The 21,374-nt window shown below is 45.9% G+C and overlaps 1 protein-coding gene across 3 annotated transcripts in view; it reads right to left on the bottom strand.

Annotated features, from left to right (window-relative positions):
* Positions 1-684: 684 nt before the first annotated feature.
* ZCCHC17 (zinc finger CCHC-type containing 17) overlaps positions 685-21,374 on the bottom strand; it is a 60,852-nt gene continuing 40,162 nt past the window's right edge. For all 3 annotated transcript variants that reach the window (XM_042950309.1, XM_042950310.1, XM_042950311.1), the window contains 2 exons: positions 19,604-19,749; positions 685-1,584 (listed from right to left, as the gene is read on the bottom strand). In XM_042950309.1, the coding sequence (XP_042806243.1) occupies positions 1,423-1,584; positions 19,604-19,749 (308 nt within the window). In that variant the 3' untranslated portion in view covers positions 685-1,422. The remainder of the gene's footprint in view (positions 1,585-19,603; positions 19,750-21,374) is intronic.

The raw sequence follows: 21,374 nt of genomic DNA, 5'->3' as shown, positions 1-21,374 counted from the left end.
GAGAGTGGGCAGAAATACTGCCTGAAGGTCACTCAGAAGCAGCACAGATGAGAGACTGAACTGGACAGTCTCAGGGACAGCGGTAGCTGATCACGTAACGCGTACAAGAGCACAAGAGCTGCACCTACACCTTGCCTTTACACTGTCCCCCCACCCCATGGCCAAATGAGCTAGTCCAACCTGGAATAATCCATCAGTGGCCCGGCTTCCCCAGGCTTGGCTACTAAACTGTCACCTCAGGCCCATCCTGCGCTGAATGCCCTTGGGTTTGGAAAGCCGCTCTTGTCTGTGAAATGCTGTGGTCTCTCTCTTTGCAGAACGTAGGCTCAGGACACAGGATGCAGGCTTGTGCCTTCGTAGTAGGAGCAAATGCTCGCTGGCCAAGATGACTGCTAAGCTCCCTTCTATGCCCTCGGCCATTCAGGGTTATGAATTCTTACCGGTTCTCTAATCAGCTCTGGGGGGAGAGGTCATCTAATCATTACAGAAGGGAGGGCTTGTAAGTGATCTCCTAAGAAGGCTGTGACCTGCTGGTGCCTCTGGCTCTGTACCTCAGCTGGGCCTCTCTCCAAGGTCTGAAGTAACATATTAAATGTTTTTCTGTCAACTAATACAGACTCGGTGACTTTTAAGGCTGTAAATTACCCAGGAAGAGGGATTACGGCAATAAGAACCTTCAGTAAGTTTAAAACCAAACACACTTCCGTTTAGTGCCAGGAATTGAAGCAGAGACCTGAAGTGGGACCAAGGGACTCACACGGTAGTGAATACAAAGTAAAGCAATGATCTTGGCTTGAGCTGTCTGGTTCAGTGGTCTGGCAGAATGTCACACGCAAGCTCAGTCACTGCAGACGATGGTTTTCTGGCTGTCACTTCTAGCATGATTGAATCATGTCAGGGGGAATGGAAAAAGTGAGCACCACTTCTTACCATGTTCTCCCTTATCCTGCCGATCTCCCTCGGCCCCCGTGTTGGATGCTCACCAAGCAGCCCAGGGCAGACCCGACGGGGAGGGGCCACCCACTCTGTTCTCCAACTACAGCCAGACTCGCCTCCACAGCGGTACCTGTGGCTGGAGCCTGGACCCCTGTGCAGGAATCTGGCTCTGGCAGTGGCAGCTGGAGAGGGTAACAGGACCTCCTGCTGGATGAAGGAAGTTGAGTGAACGAACGGGCGAGCTGCAGGGGTCACTTGCAAAGGGACCAGGAATGATAAGTGAACGACAACTCATTCGGGCAGATGCTTCTGACTTCTAACTCCCAAACCTGCCTGCTGCATGAGGGGAAGTCATCTCCCATGGGCGAGAAGCCAGCGGGGTGGGAGGCCATTTTCTCACTACTGAGTCTTTCCGGGAGCCAGGGCTTCAAGGCACCGGGCTCCTGGTTCCTCCTCCTCTCGGCCACCCCCCTACTCTCTCCGCTCTCACTCCTTGTGCTTCTTCTTGTGCTTCTTCTTCTTCTTCTTCTTCTTTGCTGCCTTGCTGTCCTTGGAGGTGTGCCTTGCCCTCTTGCCTGTGTCACTCTCAGAGTCTGAGCTGTCCGAGTCAGATGACTTCCTGTCTCTGTGTTTCTTTTTCTTCTTTTCCTGAAAAGAAAATTTAAAAAGTGGCGTTGCGTGTGTGCGTTTGCTTGAAAGTACTGCAGCATATAATCAATAGGGGACCATTTAACATATAAAGCATTAAGAAGAGTAAGTTAAATCTTCAAGTATCAACGAGAAAAGATACCCCAAACAAGTGAAAGGACCGAGTCATGCTACAGCATGTATCCTAGAGTCCAGCGTGTTTACCATACCATATAATGTGTATATTTACACATACCTGTAGACGTGTAAAATACACAGGTGTATGAAATACACAGAACAACGGGAAGGACACAAACTGGCGACGAGTGACCTCAGGAATGAATGAATGGATGGAAAGATGGAGTCTTTTACTTTTTACTTCATAGAACCCTGTCCAGTTAGATTCAAAAAACCAAAAAACCAAAACACGAGTGTCCTTACTTTTATTTTTAAAAAGCACAGGTGAAGGGAGTCCTTAGAGGTCATCTAGCGTAGCTGGAGGCAGCGCCCCCAGGGGCCCGAGGTCCGTGGAATCAGAGTGAGAGCTCCAGGACCTGGGGGTCCCGCGCTGGTTTCCAGCAGACCTGATGCAGGGAGCAGAGCTGCCATCAATTAGAAAGGCTCCCGCTGCCGCCCTTGACGTGTGTCCTCTCTAACCTGCGCAACGGCCCTGTGAGATTTTACTGCGAGAGGGAAGAGCCCAGAAAGAACTTTCTCCAAACTACAACCACCACACCATGCCGCCAAAGGAACAGCACAGACTCAAAGGATGGGAGGCAGATTTCTAGACTTCCGTGCGGGGCTTCAAGCAGTTTTTAAGCAGTGAGTAGCTTTTTCCTTGAATTTCAAACGTCTGTATTGCCTCAGGAAGGTTTCTAAGAAGGGGATATTAGGGGTAAGAAAGAGACGGGGCTGAAGAGGCATGGCTCCTGCTCCCTCTACGGGTTCCCGGCCGGCATCCCGAGGGCTGTTGAGTGCCTGAGTGGTACGCCAGGTCTTAGGAGCCGCTGTGAGAAATGATGGACGGAACACCGGACCAGGTGTCAGACCCAGATTCGAGTTCTGGCTTTGCCACTTACGATCACTGCTCTGCAACTCAGCGCGAGCCATTTTATCTCACGAGACCTACTCTCCTCAAATGTGACGTGCAGCTGGGAACAACACCTGTGTCACACGTCTGTGGTGAAGACGTGATGAGACAGTGTCCGCGGCTCAAGAGGTTGAGAGCCACTTGTCCCAGACCACACGGGCAGGGCTGGGACCCGCACGCGCATGAAACAACTGGCAATCTCCTGAGTTTTCCTCTGGGGCGCACGGCCTCTCCTCCCGTACAGCAATGGCAGGCCTCGTGGTATGGTGGTCAGTGCAACGATTTCGGAATCAGACAGAGTAAAGTTCAAATTCCAGCTGCCGCTTACTAGCTCTGTCACTTGGGACGAGAGACTTAACTTTTTGGAACCTCGGTTTTTTCTTTTGTTAAAGGAGCTATGCGGATTAAACAAGACAAGCGCTAGTTACCAGGCACAAAACACCTGATACGTGGTAGGCGCTCAGTGGTAGCTACAAGTACTGTTCTCTCATTTCAGAGAACTCCCGGAATGTTCTGACAGTCTAGTCAGGCATCTCTGGCAGGTGAGTCAAAGTTTTGAGAGAAGAGTAGACCAAAACTGTTTCTTGAAGTCTCCAGTGGAGTAGGGAGACGGGAACAAAGCCGCCCCGGCCACATCACCAAGCTGTAGGGACCGCGGCTGGGGGAGCGGAGAGCCAGCAGATGGACGGTGCTGCACCTTCCGCTGACAGGCTCATGGAGATCAGTCACGGGGTACGGGGCCCGGGGAGCCTCACTGCGTTCTGCCCCTGAGGTAGGGCAGGGTCCTGGCGGAGCGAGTCTGGCACCTGTCCCTCCAAGCCTGGCACGGCGTGGATAAATACGTGAGGAAGGGGAGCAGTAGCGTTTTACATCCAAACAGTACTTTAGTTTATCGAGCTTTCTGCACCCGTCCCGCTACAACAGTAATCCGGTAAGGTCAGACTTCAGGAATCCCCACCCCCACCGTGCAGATGGGAAGGCTGCAAGTAAGAGGATCACCACGAGGTGACCGAGGCCCAAGCGACAAGAACAGTGTGCTTTGTAACTCACGGTGGGCGTGATGTCCACTGTGCTTGCTCTCAAAGATGTAAACTCAAGAGGAGGAAAGAGAAAAACAAGTCACAGGCCATGTGGGATGTGGACTCTACCTAGAAAGGAGGCGGCGGGGGGGGGGGGGGGGGGCGGGGAGGGGAACGGCCTTCTAGACCTCACTCTTGGTGCGAAAACTCTTTTGTAAGCTGACCAAAGAAAATCTAGTCCTCCAGCAGGTGGCGTCAGTTGCTTCAGCTGGGGGGGGGGGGGGGTGTGGTGCAAGACGAAGGTCTGGAGTTGGGATTAGGGAGAAGATGCACAGCCAGAGCCTACACCAGCTTCTGGTGCCCTGACTGCATTCAAGGGGCAAGTGGAACGGAAGAGAAAGGGTAAAAAAATGACCCTGGATGTGAGTCCCTGGCAGACAGGGCGGGAGGTGCATGGGAAAGAAGCCACTGCTCAGAACTGCTCTCCAGGAAAAGCCAGTATCCAGTGACAGCAGCTAGCCCACCCATTTTCTCGGTAGTTCTGCAACAGGTTAGCAGCAGCCCAGCAGGAGAAAAAACAAAAACAAAAACAAAAACAAAAACTGCGAGGGGCGCCTGGGTGGCGCAGTCGGTTAAGCGTCCGACTTCAGCCAGGTCACGATCTCGCGGTCCGTGAGTTCGAGCCCCGCGTCAGGCTCTGGGCTGATGGCTTGGAGCCTGGAGCCTGTTTCCGATTCTGTGTCTCCCTCTCTCTCTGCCCCTCCCCCGTTCATGCTCTGTCTCTCTCTCTGTCCCAAAAATAAAAAATTAAAAAAAATTAAAAAAAAAAAAAAACGTTGAAAAAAAAAACAAAAACTTTTAATAAGTACTTAATTTTCTAGATGCTGAGCTGGGTACTTTATACACATACCTCCCTCCTCTGACCTTCACAACAAATCTGTTGGTTTTTTTTAATGTTTATTTTTGAGAGAGAGACAGAGAGGCAGAGAGGGAGACAGAGAATCCAAAGCAGGCTCTAGGCTCTGAGCTGTCAGCACAGAGCCCAACGCGGGGCTCGAACTCACAAATCATGAGATCATGCCCTGAGCCAAAGTCAGACGCTTAACTGAGCTACCCAGGTGCCCTTCACAACAAATCTATTAAGTGGGCATAATTACCCCTATATTTTCAGGAAAGAAAAAGGTAACTTCAAAGGGGATGACTGAGATGGACTTGCCCACATGGTAGGACATGGATTTGACTCAAGTTGGGTCCCAGAGGAGACGTTCTTTTTAGCTCTGTCTGCATTAAAGGCAGCACCTAACTTAGTACCTGCCAACCAAAGGCACTGATTTTTGGCCCAAAATCAATCAAGTGAGCATTTATTCTTATTTACTCTTAAGAATTATTCTTGAGAAATGATTAGTTCTCAAACTGAGAAGTTCACTGGGGTGAACTTTCGGGAACTAAGATAGAGTGTAATTCCTTGATAGAATTTACCTATAATGCACCAGTTTACCATAGCTTGGAATGGGTAAGACCAGAAGAAAAAGGTTTATCAATCAACTCATAAATATTTATTTAACTTTACTTACAAAGCACTTTAGGGAGCCACAGGGGCATACAGTGTTGCTTAAGAGATAAGGAGAACACACCAATTTTTAATAGACTTCAGGCACAGTACCTACTATTTCACTGAGTAGTGGAACTTGGCACCATTCCTCCAAACCTGAGCCAACCTCGTCAAATCAGGGAATAACTTATCCGACAAGTATTTATTGAGTGCCTTCTGAGAGCCAGGAATATCCATTAATTAATTTGTCTCTTAAAATAGGATAGTCGAGTGAGGTCGGAAATCAGGGATCATGAGCCTTCAAGGAACAAATTATCAAAGATAAAAACTAATGGAGATACTAGGGAGTCCATGGCGGTAATGTTAAGCACAAAAAACATGCCATTAACACACAAGGGAAAAATCGATCATGTCTGAGGAATCTGAGGCTGGCTTCATGAGAGATAATATGTAATGTGTTATGCTTCCGAAGCATGAATATGGTTTTGGCAGGTCGAATGGTGGTGGTGGTGCCGATGGAAGAAGGAAAGTGGCGGGGAGACAGGATGAAGGCAAATGCTCGGAAGATCTTTCAGGGGGTGACAGATCACCTCCTGTGTAGCTATTTACTATGCACTGGATTCCATCCTTTCTCTTCTACTCAAAGTCATCGATACAGGAATTGTCCTCTCTCCTGGATCAATTTCCCCCTCTTTACTGGCTCATTCCCACCAATAAACAAATATGCTATAATAGTCCCATGAAAAAAAAAAAACCCAAAACCTGGGGGGAGGGGTGCTTGAGCAGCTGAGTGGGTTAAACATCCAACTCTTGATTTTGGCTCAGGTCTCACAGTTTCTGGGATTGAGCTCCACATTGGGCGCTGCACTGCCACAGCAGGGGTTTTCTCTCTCTTTCTCTCTGTCCTTCCTCTGCTCACATGCGCTCTCTCTCTCAAAACGAATAAATAAAGTTAAAAAACAAAACAAAACCAAAAGCCTCCTGGGGCACCCGGTGGCTCAGTCAGATGGGCGTCCGACTCTTGATTTCGGCTCAGGTCAATTATCTCACGGTCGTGAGATCCAGCCTCAAGTTGGGGCTCAGCACGGAGCCTACTTGGGATTGTCTCTCCCCGCCTCTGCCCCTCCCCCACTTGCTCATGCTCTCTCTAAAAACACAAAAACAAAACAAAAACCTCCTGAACAACTTTAACCACACTGTCATCCTGGCACTCCACTGAAACAGCTCTTGTCCGGGCTACCAACGACCTCCACGTGGCCAAATCCACGGTCCTCATTTACTTGACCTGCCAGACGCATCTGACACACTCCATCTTCCTTAGAACATACTCCTCACTAACTTCCACCACATTCTCTTACTTGTCCGCTAACTTCGCTGGCTGTTCCTTTTCAGTCTCCTTTGCTAGTTCGTCCTCACCTCCAGAGCTCCTAAAAGTTGGGACACTCCAGTGTTCAAAGACCTGCCCCCTTCCTAGATTTATTCTCCAGGTGATCTCACACATGAACGTAAACACCGTCTGTATGCGCTGACTCCCACATTTATCTCTCTTACCCGGGCCTCTCCTCTGAACTCCAAACGACACACGCAACCGCCTACCGTGGGTGGGTCCGCGTGGATACCTGGCCGGGGTCACTACCGCCGCACCCTGCCCTCACGCCACCCCCTCCAGCTTTCCTCCCCACCGTCGTATGTAGCCACTCAAACCAAACCCCGACTGCTCCCCACTCCCCTACTAACTTCTGCATTCCTTCTCCTCTCAACTCGAATCTTCCAGTTACTCAGTCCAAAACCTCTAGAGCGCTCTTCAACTGGTCTCTTCCCTACCTCACATCCAATCCGTCAACAAATTCTGTCAACTCTGCCTTCAAAATACATCCCCACCTCGACTCCCTGCTCACCACCCCCACCGCCTCTCACGGGGACTGGGAATACTGTCTGCTAACGAACGAGCTCGCTGCCCAGTCCCCACACAGCAGCCAGGATGACTCTCCTCAACGGCAAGCCAGATCACGTCGTGTCTCCAGGCAGAGCTCTGACGACACCCGCCTCCCTCTACTAGGACAGCTGCAGTCCTCACGCTCTCCTACGAGGCCCCCCATGGCCCGGTTCCCCAAACTTCCTCTCTTCTCTCTCGCTTCACCCTGGTTACTCTGGCCTCCTTACTGTTCTTTAAACATGCCAGCTCATCCCCAGCATCTGGCTACTGTACTGGCTGAAATACTCTTTCCACTTATCGGAGGGGCCTGCCTCCCCTCTTCCTCCAAATACCCACTCTGATGATGCTTTGAGAAAGGCCTGCCCTCACCACTCAGCCTGCGATGGTGAGCCACCTCTCCTCCATCCTCCCATTCCAGCACTCCCTCTCTCTCAGAATCAAATAGACTTTTCACCACAGCACTTAGCACTACCTGGCATATTGGTATTACTCTGCATTTGCTTACCAGTTCATTGGCGGTGACCCCCGTTGGAATGTAAGTGCCGTGAAGACAGGGACTTACAGTTTTGTTCACTACTGTCCCTGCAGTGACTAGAACAGAGCTTGGCACACAGCTCTTTTAATGAATGAGGTTAAAGAACAGTTGTGTGTGGGAAGGAACTGGTCAGGGATGATGCTGGGAGGCTGGACAGATTGTGAAGAGTCTCAAACTCAGACTTCATTCCATAGAAGGGGGATGAATCACTCAAGGCTTTTGAGTAGACCACCCTAGACAGCTCTCTGTGCTCTATCTGAATGGGTCCAGGATTGGCAACCACCTCTCTCTCGCAGATGAGCACCAGAGGACGTTCTCTGGACAAGAGGACAAAGCCAGCACTGCAGCCAAGGAATGACATTGCTATTTCTGTTCAGCAGAGAGTAATTGCAGTAGCCACATCAAAAGAAAATTATATTCTGGATCAAATATAGTTAAATGTCACTATAATTAGTGGGCAGCCTTACCTCAAGGCACATGCTATCTCATAATATCGTACTGATTCAGAAAGATCCACGGTGGCATACAGTTAAGTGAAAGAAGCCAGCAACGTACAGACCACAGGTTCATGGAAACATTACCCAGGGTTTCGCAACAAAAACCGCTATTCCTATTTTACCAACCGCTTCATATCCCATTTCCATTTTCAACACACAGTTTCCTCTTGTTCTAATTATGCCCAACAAAAATGACTTACAATTTTCAGACACTTGGACAAAAATTGTCATGGTACTGAATGGGTTTATAGGACTAAACCAGTGCATACTAGATGTTTGGACAATGTGTGCATTCAGTGTGTGTATGTGTGTATTTTAATGTTTTTATTATTTGAGAGAGAGAGACAGAGAGCAAGCAGCAGAGGGAGACACAGAATTGGAGCAGGCTCCAGGATCTGAGCTGCCAGCATAGAGCCCGACTCAAACCCACAGACCACGAGATCATGACCTGAGCTGAAGTCGGACGCTTAACCGACTGAGACACCCAGGCGCCCCCCAATGTGTGTATATTTGATAAAACGAGGTGGGGGCCTCCGGGCAGGAAGCTCTCATACTCCTATCCCTGTTCCCTTCATTATTACCTACTGGCACAGCAACAGGAGTCAGTCTTTGCTACTCTCCAAACTAAGGGCAGGTCTCACTGAGTCAAGGGACCTACAGAGCTACTGAGAGCAGAGATTATGGATCTATCTATTCAAAGGTAGCTAGCGTATGCCTATTATATGCCAGGCATTATGTGGAACATGTGACATCCTTCCTTTATCCTGGACCACTTTCTGGTTTCCCAACATGCCTAGCACCTTCTCCTGTCTGAGAAGCTTTGCGTTAGACATTCTCTTCACCAGATTGCAAAAAAGACGTGGGACAATGAAGTAGTCTAGTAAAGAAGCAGAGATGAGGGGTGCCTGGGTGGCTCTGTCAGTTAAGTGTCCAACCCTTGATTTCGGCTCAGGTCATGATCTCACAGTTGGTGAGTTAACCCCCCCCCCCCCCCCCCCCGCTTAGGGCTCCATGCTGACAGCACGGAACCTGCTTGGGATTCTTCTCTTCCCTGTCTCTCTGCCTCTCCCCTGCTTGTGCACTCTCTCTCTCACTCTCTCCTTCCCTCCCTCCCTCAAAATAAATAAATAAATAATTAAAAAAAAAAAAAAAAAGAAGAAAGAAAAAAAGCAGAGATGAGAACCCAATAGCCTATTTCTGACTTTCCGGTTCCAGTTCTGAGTGGCCCAACCACACTTCATTTCCTGTTGCTGGATTTCTATGGGACCCGACAATCACCCCTCCTTGGAGTGGGTGCCTGTCCTTCGTCCCCAGAAATACCTTGGGTGCTTATCTTTCTCCTTCTGCTATTAGCCGTTGGGTGTAGCTGTTGTGTATAACCTTTATATCATGTGACTGGCCCGTTGCCTAGGCCTTCCACACACTAGGCACTCCCGCTACCCACTAATTTATTCAGCAGCATGGACTGCTAAAGGCATTTCCCTTCAGGTGACTCTACCTGGTCCCACATTTGGTTCCCAGAGCCAACTAGTCTGCGACAGGTATCTGAATCTGCCACTGTCACACCCCCAAAACTTGCATCACAAGTAGAAGTGTTCGCTGGTAAGGAAAGTCAATCTCCCGTTGGAATCAAAGGTTTGGAGGGTAGGGGAGCCTGGCTGGCGCTTGTGACGTCCAATCTTGGGGTTGTGAGTTGGAACCCCACATTGGTTTTAGAGATTACTTAAGGACATTTTTTAAAGTATTAAAAAAAAAAAAAGATCTAGAAGGTAAAAGGAAACAGACAGGAGGCCTAGAATCTTGATTTATGCTTGTGAACAGAAAGAAATAGATCCACATGAAAAAACAGATCAATAGATAATGTCAAATGGTTGCTAAGGAGTAGCTGGTGACAGAGCAAAACTAGCAAAAAAGTGACCTTACGAGTCCTGCTAAGTCGAGCTCCTAGCAACACACAATGACATGTATAAGGCACTCAATACATATTTGCTGAGTAAATAAAGAGAGCGCTAACTGAATTAGTGGTTGACGTGCAGGATATAAAAAAGAACACAGGGTGTGCAATCCAAGGGCCTGGTTCTTACTGTAGGTCCATCTCTGGTAGCCGTGTGCTTTAGGGGAGACAGCTTCTCTTCCTCTCCATTTTCCATGTAAAATGGAACCATAGTACCTACTCTGGCCACTTCACAGGAGTGATAAGGATAAAACAAAATAAAAAACATGAGGATATTTTATAAACTGTCATCCCTAAAGAAATACAAAGTATAAAAGATAATGAAGGGATTAACAAGGAGGTGAAAAGACAACACTAGATGAGATCTTGGTAGAAACAGGTGGGGGGAGTTTTCACAGTTTCAATTCTCTAGAGCACTTTTTAATCAAAAATGACTGATGAAGTTAGAAGTTCAAATACACAAAGGTACTTGAAAAAATAGCAAGATATGATGATTATTACTGTCATTGTTCATCAGACCATTTCTCTACTAAGTGAGGTGGAGGGTAGGATAATGGGTTGACTAACCAGGTCATAAAGAGCCTCACACCTAGCTGATCCTTAATAACTGTTTTTGATGAAATGAAATACACATTTCGAAGCAGCTTTAGAAACAAAGCAAAAACTTGGGAATGCAAGCTGGTGCAGCCACTCTGGAAACCAGTGTGGAGGTTCCTCAAAAAAACTAAAAAGAGAACTAATTACCCTATGACCCAACAATTGCACTACTAGGCATTTATCCACGGGATACAGGTGTGCTGTTTCGAAGGGACACGTGCACCCCCGTGTTTATAGCAGCACTATCAACAGTAGCCAAAGTATGGAAAGAGCCCGAATGTCCATTGATGAATGAGTGGATAAAGAAGATATAGTATATATATACAATGGAGTATTGCTCGGAAATCAAAAAGAATGAAATGTTGCCATTGGCAACTATGTGGATGGAACTGGAGGGTATTATGCTAAGTGAAATTCGTCAGTCAGAGAAAGACAAAAATCATATGACTTCACTCATATGAGGACTTTAAGACACAAAACAGATGAACGTAAGGGAAGGGAAACAAAAATAATATAAAAACAGGGAGGGGGACCAAACAGAAGAGACTCATAAATATGGAGAACAAACTGAGGGTTGCTGGAGGGGTTGTGGGAGGGGGGATGGGCTAAATGGGTAAGGGGCACTAAGGAGTCTACTCCTGAAATCATTGTTGCACTAGATGCTAACTAATTTGGATGTAAATAAAAAAAAAAAAAAAAAAAACAGAGCAAAAACTAATTGTACCAGATGTATTAAGCAATGCAAAACAACTTAACCAAAGACCCACAGAAGTGAAACAGCCACAGAACCACTTTAGGAATCTGACAATATCATTTACACACTAAAAGGTTAAAAGAGAAAGAACAATCCTTGGAACACAGAAGTAGAATCGCAGTCAAATATCAAGCTCTATTAAAGCAGTTAAATGACCTGTTTGTAGACATGTTCTTAAATGCAGAAAATCCTAAAGATTCCATGAAACAACTGTTAGAACTAATAATGAATTCAGCAAAGTTGCAGAAATACAAAATCAACACCCAAAAATCAGTTGCATTTCTATACACTAACAATGAGCAGTCCAAAATGGAAATTAAGAAAACAATTTCACTGACAATAGCATCGACAAGAATAAACTTACAAGGAGGCAAAAAGACCTATAACCTGAAAAGTACAAAATGCTGCTGAAAGAAATTAAGAACACCACAAATAAATGGAAAAACACCCATGTTCATGGATTGGGAGACTTAACATGGTTAAGATGTCAATACTACACAAAGCGATCCACAGATCTGATGCAACCCTATCAAAATCCCAGTAACATTTTTCGTAGAAATAAAAAAATCCATCCTAATGTTCATATGGAATCTCAAGCGATCACAAATAGTCAAAATAATCTTGAAAAAGAAGAACCAAGTTGGGGGACTGACCTATCCTGATTCCAAAACTTACTACAAAGTTAGAGTAATGAAAATCATGTGGCACTAGCCTAAAGACAGACATACAGACCCATTGGATAGCGTAGAGAGCCAGAACTAAATAAACCCTCACATATACAGTTAAATGATTTTCAACGATGATGCCAAGATAAATCAATGGGGAAAGGACAGTCTTTTCAAAAACTGGTGCTGGGAAAATTGGAGATGCACATGCAAAAAAAAAAAAAAAATGAATTTGGAGCCACACCATATACCAAAAAACCCTCAAGATGGATCAAAGACCTAAATAAATGTATGAGTTAAAACTATAAAACTCTTAGAAGAAAACGGAGAAGAAAAGCTTCGTAACACTGGCTATGACAGTGGTTTCTTGAGTGTGACACCAAAAGCACGTGACACGAAAGGAAAAAATACGTATGCTGGGCTTCATCAAGATAAAAATTTTTGTGCATCAAAACATAATCACAGGGTGCCTGCGTGGCTCAGTCAGTTAAGCGTCCAACTCTGATTTTGGCTCAGGTCATGATCTCCTGGTTCAGTTCGTGAGATTTTACTCCGCACCTGCTTGAGATTCTCTCTCTCTCCCTCTCTCTCTGCCCCTCTCTGCCCCTCTTTCTCTCTCAAAATAAACACACACAAAATCATGTGAATGTACTTAACACTGTCACAAAAAACCATACACTTAAAAGTGACTAACATGGGAAGTTTTAAGTGTGTTTTCACCACGAGTTTTTTTTAAACGTAAACATGGAATAAAAACAGGACACTATCAATAGAATGAAAATGCAATTCAGATAATGAAAGAAGTATTTGTAAGAAGTCCTGTAACTAATCAGGGATTGACATCCAGAAAATGTAACAAACTCCCTGAACCTAGTCTACTTGAACCTAGTCTCTGACCACAAAGACTCTATTTTGAAGCACCAGCTACTCATGGCTGACATGCACTGGGCTGTGCTGTATGCTGCCCTCTGTGCTCAGAGTTTTACATGCATTACCTCATCCTAACAACCTTATGAAGGAGATGCTTATTATTCCCATAGCGGGGCACATGGGTGGCTCAGTCGGTTAAGCATGGACTTTGGATCAGGTCATGAACTCACAGCTTGTGAGTTCAAGCCCTGCCTCCAGCTCTGTGCTGACAGCCCAGAGCCTGGAGTCTGCTTCATATTCTGTGTCTCCGTCTCTCTCTGCCTCTCCCTTGCTCGTGCTCTCTCTCTCTCTCTCTCAAAAATAAACATTAAAAACAAACAGGGTTCAGAGAAGGTTAGTAGTAATTAGTCTAAGTTCCACAGTGAGAACGTGGCTAAGACTGGAACCTGGGCAACCTGTCTCACAGCCCAGGTTCTAAAGTGCCACTCTTTACTGCCTCCGCAAATCCCTCCACATTCACCTGATATTGTATAGCACTGCAAACGAGCATCATGAGACCATGTGACAAAAATGGAAAGGTGCTTATGGCAAAGTAAAAAGAGCAGGAAACAAAACTGTACATACATGTTTATTACATGTAGGTGAAACAGGCATCTGAAAACAGAAGTAGTGTGCCACAATAATACATATTCTGGGGGTGCCTCAGTGGCTCAGTCCATTGAGCGACTGACTCTCGATTTCGACCTCATGATTTGTGAGGTCGAGCCCCACGTTGGGCTCTGTGCTGGTAGCGTGGAGCCTGCTTGGGATTCTCTCCCCCTCTCTCTGACCCTCCCCCGCTCATGCATGCACACCTTTCTCTCAAAATAAATAAACTTAAAAAAATTTTTTTTAAATATAAATTCTGGCAAAGGAGTGTGGTTATGGGTTGCCTTTCTTTTCTTTTGTTGTACATTTCATATTCTTATCTGTACACGTAATATTCTTATTACAACATTAAGAATAATGTTATAAAATAGTGGAAACTTCCCTTTTCCCTCTTTTTATAATTTTTTTTTTATTTATTTTTGAGACAGAGAGAGACAGAACATGAGCAGGGGAGGGGCAGAGAGAGAGGGAGACATAGAATCTGAAGCAGGCTCCAGGCTCCGAGTTGTCAGCACAGAGCCCGACGCGGGGCTCGAACTCACGGACTGTGAGATCATGACTTGAACTGAAGTCGGATGCTTAACCAACTTAGCCACCCAGGCGCCCCCGCCCTTTTCCCTCTTTAAATCAAGTCCTCAGACCTCTGTGAAGAAGGCTCTAGAAACACTAGCATGAAAAACAAAGGTATGTAAGGCCAAGCCCTGCGTTAAAAAATCAGCAATACTGCAGACAGGATGGGTCGGGGGTTGCCTCTGTGAGGGAGCAAGGCTAAACGTGGCAGTGCTGAAGGTTTGCAGAGGCTCCGAGAAGACAGTGCTGGAAGCAGGGGCTTTTGTAAGTTTCTATTTCTTTGGTTCACAGGAGAACAGTACCGAACAGAAAAATATCTCCACAGTTCTAAATCAGTGTTTTCCAAGTGCCAGTCATTCCTACAATATGACCACAATTTTTATTCCATGTGTTTACAAACTGCTAATTTTTTACTTAAAATTTTAAAATTTTATTACTTTTCTTTTTACTTTAAGACGTTTTACTTTAAAAACAACAACAAAAAAGTTTTACTTAAAAGGGAAACTTTATAACAATAACTATAAATAGAAAGCCTGTATCCCTTGCTGTAAGTAGAAGGGAACTATAAAAATAAATACATAGGGGCATCTGGGTGGCTCAGTCGGTTAAGCATCTTGACTCTTGATTTCAGCTCAGGTCATGATCTTACGGGGTCGTGAGATCCAGCCCCACATCTGGTTCTGGGCTGGTGGTGCAGAGTCTGCTTGGGATTCTGTCTCCTTCTCTCTGCCCTTCGCCTGCTTGTGCACATTCTCTCTCAAAATAAAAATACATCAAGAGACGAAACAATGCTTTAGCTAGATATAATTCACTGCCTGCTAAAAGCAGTAGCTGTGGGGTTAGACAGTTTGCTTTCAAGGAGGCAGTTTGGATTTTATTTTAAGTACAGCGGAAAATCACTGAAGGATTTTAAGTAGGAAGACACATGGTCTGATTGGATATCTTAACAACCCTCTCTTGGAAGTTTTTTAAAAATGAGAAAAAAACGAGAAAAGACACAGAAGAACTGAAGTGAACAACACCATCATCTACTTTTACCTAAATGACAATCACCAAACGCTACACCCTGATGGAACCCTTGTGCACTACTGATAGGAATGTGAAATGATACGGTCACTGTGAAAACCGTACGGTGGTTCCTTAAAAAAAAAAAAAATCTAAACAGAATTACCCACTAATCCTGCAACTCCAATTCTGGGTATATACCCAAAGGAACTGAAAGCAGACCTTGAAGAAATATCCGTACAACTATGTTCATAGCAGCATTATTCACAATAGCCAAAGAGTAGAAGCAACCCAAAGTCAATAACAAAATGAATAGATAAACAAAATGTAGTATATAGACACGATGAAATATTATTCAGTCTTAAAACGTAAGGAAAGTGACCCATGCTATAACATGGATGACCCCTCAGGAAAATTTATTAAGTCAAATAAGCCAGTCACAAAAAGACAGGTACTGTGTTACTGCACTTACCTGAGGCACCAACGGTAGTCTAACTCTTAGGGACAGAAAGTGCTATGGAATTGTATGACATTTCTGGACATAAGAGACTCCATTTTGAAGCTCTTTTTTCCTTCCCAAACTGATGAACGCTCGAACTGGGACAGAACGTCAATTGTCTTACAGGCGGTTGCTCATAAAATTTCAACACGGCAACTGGTGTTCGGATCATATGAGGACAGTAAAGTTAATTAATACATACCAGGGCCAGTTTCATTTGATAGCGCAAGTAAAATAATCAGTAAGAGAGTCATCGGAAGTGGCTCAAGCGGTCAACCCCAAACTAGCTGGGTCTTTCTTTTCTTCTCTTCTTTACCTAAATCATGCAGTTACCCCATTTCCATCTCTCTCATAAAAAACCCTGCTTTCCCTAGATGAGTGGGACACTTCTCTGGTTATTCCAAAATCTGTGCTCCCCAGATTGCAATTCTGAGACCCCAGATAAAGGATTTTGCTCTTTTTCAGTTTTGCCCCTCTTCTCAGTTGACAACAGGATGGTGGTTCCCAGGTGCCGGGCGGGGAGAATGAGGAGTTAGCGTTTAAGGGTACAGAGTCTCAGCTGTGCAAAATGAATGGTTCTGGAGACAGTGCCGGTGAGGACAACCATCTGCACTTAATGCCAAAGAACTGTACGCTTAAACATGGCTAAGGCGGTGGGCGCCTGGCTGGCAAAGTGGCAAGAACATGTGACTCTTGATCTCGGGGTCCTGAGTTCGAGCCCCACACTGGGTGTAGAGATTACTTAATAAAACTTAAAAAAAAAAAAAAGAGTTTTTTTAAATGGTGAAGATGGTAAAATTTATGTAATGGGTATTTTACCACAATTTAAAGAAAACAACATTAACACCAAATCCAAAGGCTGCAGATTTTGCCTTGAGAAACTCGGTGAGTGGTGATCTATTCACGGAGATAGGGCAGAATGTGGAAAGAGCAGCTCTGGGTAGAAAATACAAGAGTTTTGGGGTGGGGCGCCTGGGCGGCTCAGTCGTTAAGCACCTGACTTCGACTCAGGTCACAATCTCACGGTTCCTGAGTTGGAGTCCCACATCAGGTGAGCACGAGCCCCACTTCGGGTGAGTATGAGCCCTGTTTTGGATGAGCTTGAGCCCTGCTTTGGGTGAGCCCGGCTTCTCTCTCTGTCTCTGCCCCTTGTGGGACTGTCTCTCTCTCTCTGCCCCTTGCTCACTTGTGCCCCACCCCCCCAAATAAATAAAGAGTTTTGGGGTATGTTAAGCCTGATGCAAACTTGACAATTAGATGGAGATGTTAAGTGGGCAGTTAAATTTTTTTTAAGTGTATTTATTCTGAGAGAAAGAGGAAGAGGGTAGGAGAGGGGCAGAGGGAGATGGAGAGACAGAATCCCAAGCAGGATCCGCTGTCAGCACAGAGCCTGATGCGGGGCTCGGACCCATGAACCATGAGATCATGACCTGAGCTGAAATTAAGAGTCTACGCTTAATTGACTGAGCTGCCCAGATGGCCCTAGACAGCTGGATTTCCAAATGTGAAGTTTCAAAGAAAAAGTCAGGGACAGAATTACAGATCTAGACAAAAATAAGGATACAAATACTTAATTGGGGATTATTAGCATATAAATAGGATTCAAAACCACAGGATGGGGTGAGATTACCCAGAGAGGAGGTAGAGAATAGAAGAGGGAGTAACAAGACAACCTTGGAGCACCCCATTATTGAGAGTGAAAGCACAGGGCAAAAAAGCATAATAATGAAAAGAATCAAGCAGTGAGGGAAATAAGGAGATGCTTAAAAAAAAAAATCAGATGTCTAGACCTAAGCCTGGGGACTTGGAACTAAGAGGTGAAGGGCAAATAAAATCTCCCTAGGCTGTGAGAGCCGGGAGGGAATGTGCACGTGGCAGAGGCAGCGGGAGAAAGGAGGAGAACTGAATATTTGGAAGGTGCCACCGACAGGACTTGGTGACTGACTAGATGTGGGATGGAAAGGAGAGGAAATTAAATGACACAGTGGTTTCTTTTTGGCAGGTTACTGCTGTCATTAAAACAAGTAATACAAGGGGCGCCTGAGTGGCTCAGTGGGCTGAGCGTCCGACTTCGGCTCAGGTCACGATCTTGCAGTTCCTGGGTTCGAGCCCCGCGTCGGGCTCTGTGCTGACAGCTCAGAGCCTGGAGCCTGTTTCAGATTCTGTGTCTCCCTCTCTCTCTGCCCATCCCCCACTTGTGTTTTCTCTCTCTCTCTCTCTCTCTCTCGCTCTCAAAAATAAAATAAAACAGGGGCGCTTGGGTGGCTTGGTCGGTTAAGCGTCCGACTTCGGCTCAGGTCACAATCTTGCAGTTCGTGGGTTCGAGCCCCGCGTCGGGCTCTGTGCTGACAGCTCAGAGCCTGGAGCCTGTTTCAGATTCTGAGTCTCCCTCTCTCTCTGACTCTCCCCTGTTCATGCTCTGTCTCTGTCTCAAAAATAAATAAAAACGTTAAAAAAAAAAATTAAAAAAAAAAACAAGTAATACAAGATGGAAGGACAGAAATAAGGGATTTGGGTTCTTTCTATAGTGGTGGGTCGTGTGTGTGTGTGTGTGTGTGTGTGTGTGTGTGTGTGTGCGCGCGCGTGTGTAGGGAGGAGGGCCGAAGAAGAATGTTAGTCATGACAGCCAACATTAATTGAGCACCTGTCAGTGCTATCTATCTATTTTGGAGAGCTGGGGCATCCGTTTGCAAAGAACACTGTCATCAAGGAGCACAAAAATCCTACGTTGAAAATTAAGGAAGTGAAGTTAGCCCAAAGCCAAACAGGTGGTATGCAGGACAGAGGGCCTCAAACCTGGGTCGGATGGATTCCGAGCCCAAGTTTGAGGTACCCATGGGATAGTAGTTAGGGATGCAGGAGTCATCAAGGCAGTTAAAGTCTTAGGAGGGATGTGATCACCCATGGAGAAAATATGCAGGTCAGTGAATTATATTATCCATACACTTGACTAACTCTTACAATGGTACAATAGACCTTTTCCTCATCTACGAAAAGGAAGTAATACCTAATTTGTAAGTAATGCCACTGAAGGCAGTTTTTGTATTCCTAGGGTTGTATTACCTGGAACAAAAAGACCACTCCACAAAAGCTTGCTGAAGCTGTGAAAAACCAAAACCAAAACCAAAACCAAAACCAAAACCAAAACCCAATAACTGGTCACAATTAGAAAATTATTAAACAATATGAGAACAACTATTTCCTGACCAAATTGCAGCATAGTTTTTTTTCGTTCCCTCTCTGTGTGGCATGCGACAAATGAACTGGTTCTTCCTGCACCACAATAGTGTCTGTTTTATGAATTGTTCTGTGACAAGTAGTACATGGGAGACAGAACTCAGTGAGACAGGACCTCTTACCTACCACTGAAAGGTTAAGTACGATCTGGAAAGACAATGTGATACAATGTATCAAGAGCCTCAAGGCCTTAACTCAGCAATCTTATTTAGGAATTCATCCAAAGAAAACATTAAGAGATGTGGCCAAAGGTTTAGGTTAGAAGTAATAAAATATCCAACCACAGAAAAATTATTAAATAAGCCATCATACAGACATAGGGTAGAGCATCATATGTGGCTCTCAAATCAAGTTTTTGAAGAACACTTAAAAATACGAGAAAATGATTTTGATAAGTATAATGAAAAAAGTAGAATATAAACTAGACTGAGTACGACCATCATTCTGCGTTTAAATGTAGATGTAGCTATCTATTTATCATTACCCAGCAAAAAGATTACAGGAGATCATAATATTCTTTGTTTTTCGGGATTTCTAAAATTTCTGCAGAAGGTACATTTTCATTTTACAACTCAAAAACCTATGGTAAATAAAATTAAAGACAGCACTCACCTTCTTTCTTTTTCTAGAAGAATTCCTTGTGGGGTCAGGCTTCTCAAACTCTGCTGACTTTGCCTCTTCCTTCTCCTCTTCTTCATCTGGTATCAGAGAATATTTGGTCCCTCCTGGTTGCATAAAACAATCCTTTGCAAAGTGGCCTGCAGAGGAGAGGCAGAAGAGGTAAGGAGGGGAGAAGGAGCCTCTCCGCTCAGCATGTGGACCTTCCCCAGAGGCTCCTGAAAGGGGCTAGCTGGTCCAGGAGGTATGACTGAATTCGCTCAGAGCGGCTTCTGGGTTCAGAGCAGATTTTTCTGGCACCTCAAGATGGCATCGCTCACGCAGCCAGAGTCAGGCCAGCATCTGGTCCTAGAGCCGGGGGAACCACTGGCACTCCTGTGGACGTGGCAAAGGAGATGAGGAAGCAGGTCTGTGCTTCCTTCCACTAGCAATGGGGCTTAGTTATTTTTGAAGATCTATTTGGAACTTACTCCTGACATCCAAAGGCTGCTCCAGAGAGAATGCTTAGCAGAGGGAGCTGAGTGGCAGGCCAAGCCCTACAGGAAGACAGCTCTTAGGCAGCCGGCAGGAAGGTGGCATTTGCCTCCGAGCTAACACACTGAGACAGGCAGTCACCTGGGGGCACTCAACATCCAGACGGTCAGGTCTGGCAAGGGCCTTAGAGATCATCAAGTCCAACACCGCATGTGCAGAGGATATAAAGGCCCAGAGTAGAGAAGTAGCTCAACGTCACAAAGAGAGCAGCGGAGCTAAAAGTTACCCCAGGTTCCTGCCTCCCTGCGCTGTGCTCCTCTGGCTGCACCAAGACCGACCACCTTGGGTCTCTGCTGACTGGGCCCAATTCTGCGTGTTATATTCTCTGCCCCACGTAACACCTGGAGGACGCAAGCCGAAGGTAAGAGAACCCCACTCCCCCGGAGCCTAATGTGCTGTCAGGGGGCCCTTTAACAGCTGCCACGGAGCTGGTTTTGTCCAAGCCTGCTACAGACCCTGTTTCGGGGGCACAGATGATCCCATGAGATCATCAAAAAGCTCTGTGTCAACTACTTTGCAACTCTGAATCCAGAAGCTGGATGGTGCCTCCAAGGGGAATACAGCATTAAGTTTTCCAAATATCTGGACTGTTCCCACAATCCCCCTGAGGAGGTATTCTTTCAATTTTATTTTTCCCTTCCTCCCTCTACATTAATGGTAAGTAGGGGCTTAAACCCCACCACAACAATCGGGGCACAAATCTGCTATAGAAAATTCAAGAGAGAAGGGTAAAAGGAAGGCAAGGGAGATGGGGTGACAAATTGAGGTCACTCTGAAATGAGACGCTGGCAGTCCCTCTCATGATAGCTCCGGAGAGGGAAGTCAGGCTGAGTGAGCTCTTTAACACCCGAGTAAGACTAGAAGAAACCTGAGGAGGCAGCTTCAAGGAAGAGGCCAGCCTGTGTTCTTTATTACTCAAAGGGTACTGTATTTGGAACTCTGAAGTTAAAGAGATAAAGAGGGGAGCAAGAAAGGGTTTGACTTGGATCCTTGAGGAATGTATTTCCAAGTCACTTCGTTTCTGCAGAATAATAATGGTCCTTGGAGGTAAAACTTTACGGTGCTCACCATAATCCAACACTCTCCCCCCTCTTGGCATAGTACATGGGGACCTTGCCTGGACAGGGCATCAGCCGTGAAGAGGGGGAGCGGGGTGACAGTACAGTATTCAGCGGGGCCAGCATTCCGAAAAGGAAACAGGAAGAGCACGAACTCTGGTGAGAGTCTAGTA

This window comes from Panthera leo, chromosome C1 (genome assembly GCF_018350215.1).
Source record: "Panthera leo isolate Ple1 chromosome C1, P.leo_Ple1_pat1.1, whole genome shotgun sequence".
NCBI lineage: Eukaryota > Metazoa > Chordata > Mammalia > Carnivora > Felidae > Panthera > Panthera leo.
Note: the sequence above shows the minus strand (reverse complement) of the source record. Positions and strands in the feature narration are given on the sequence as shown.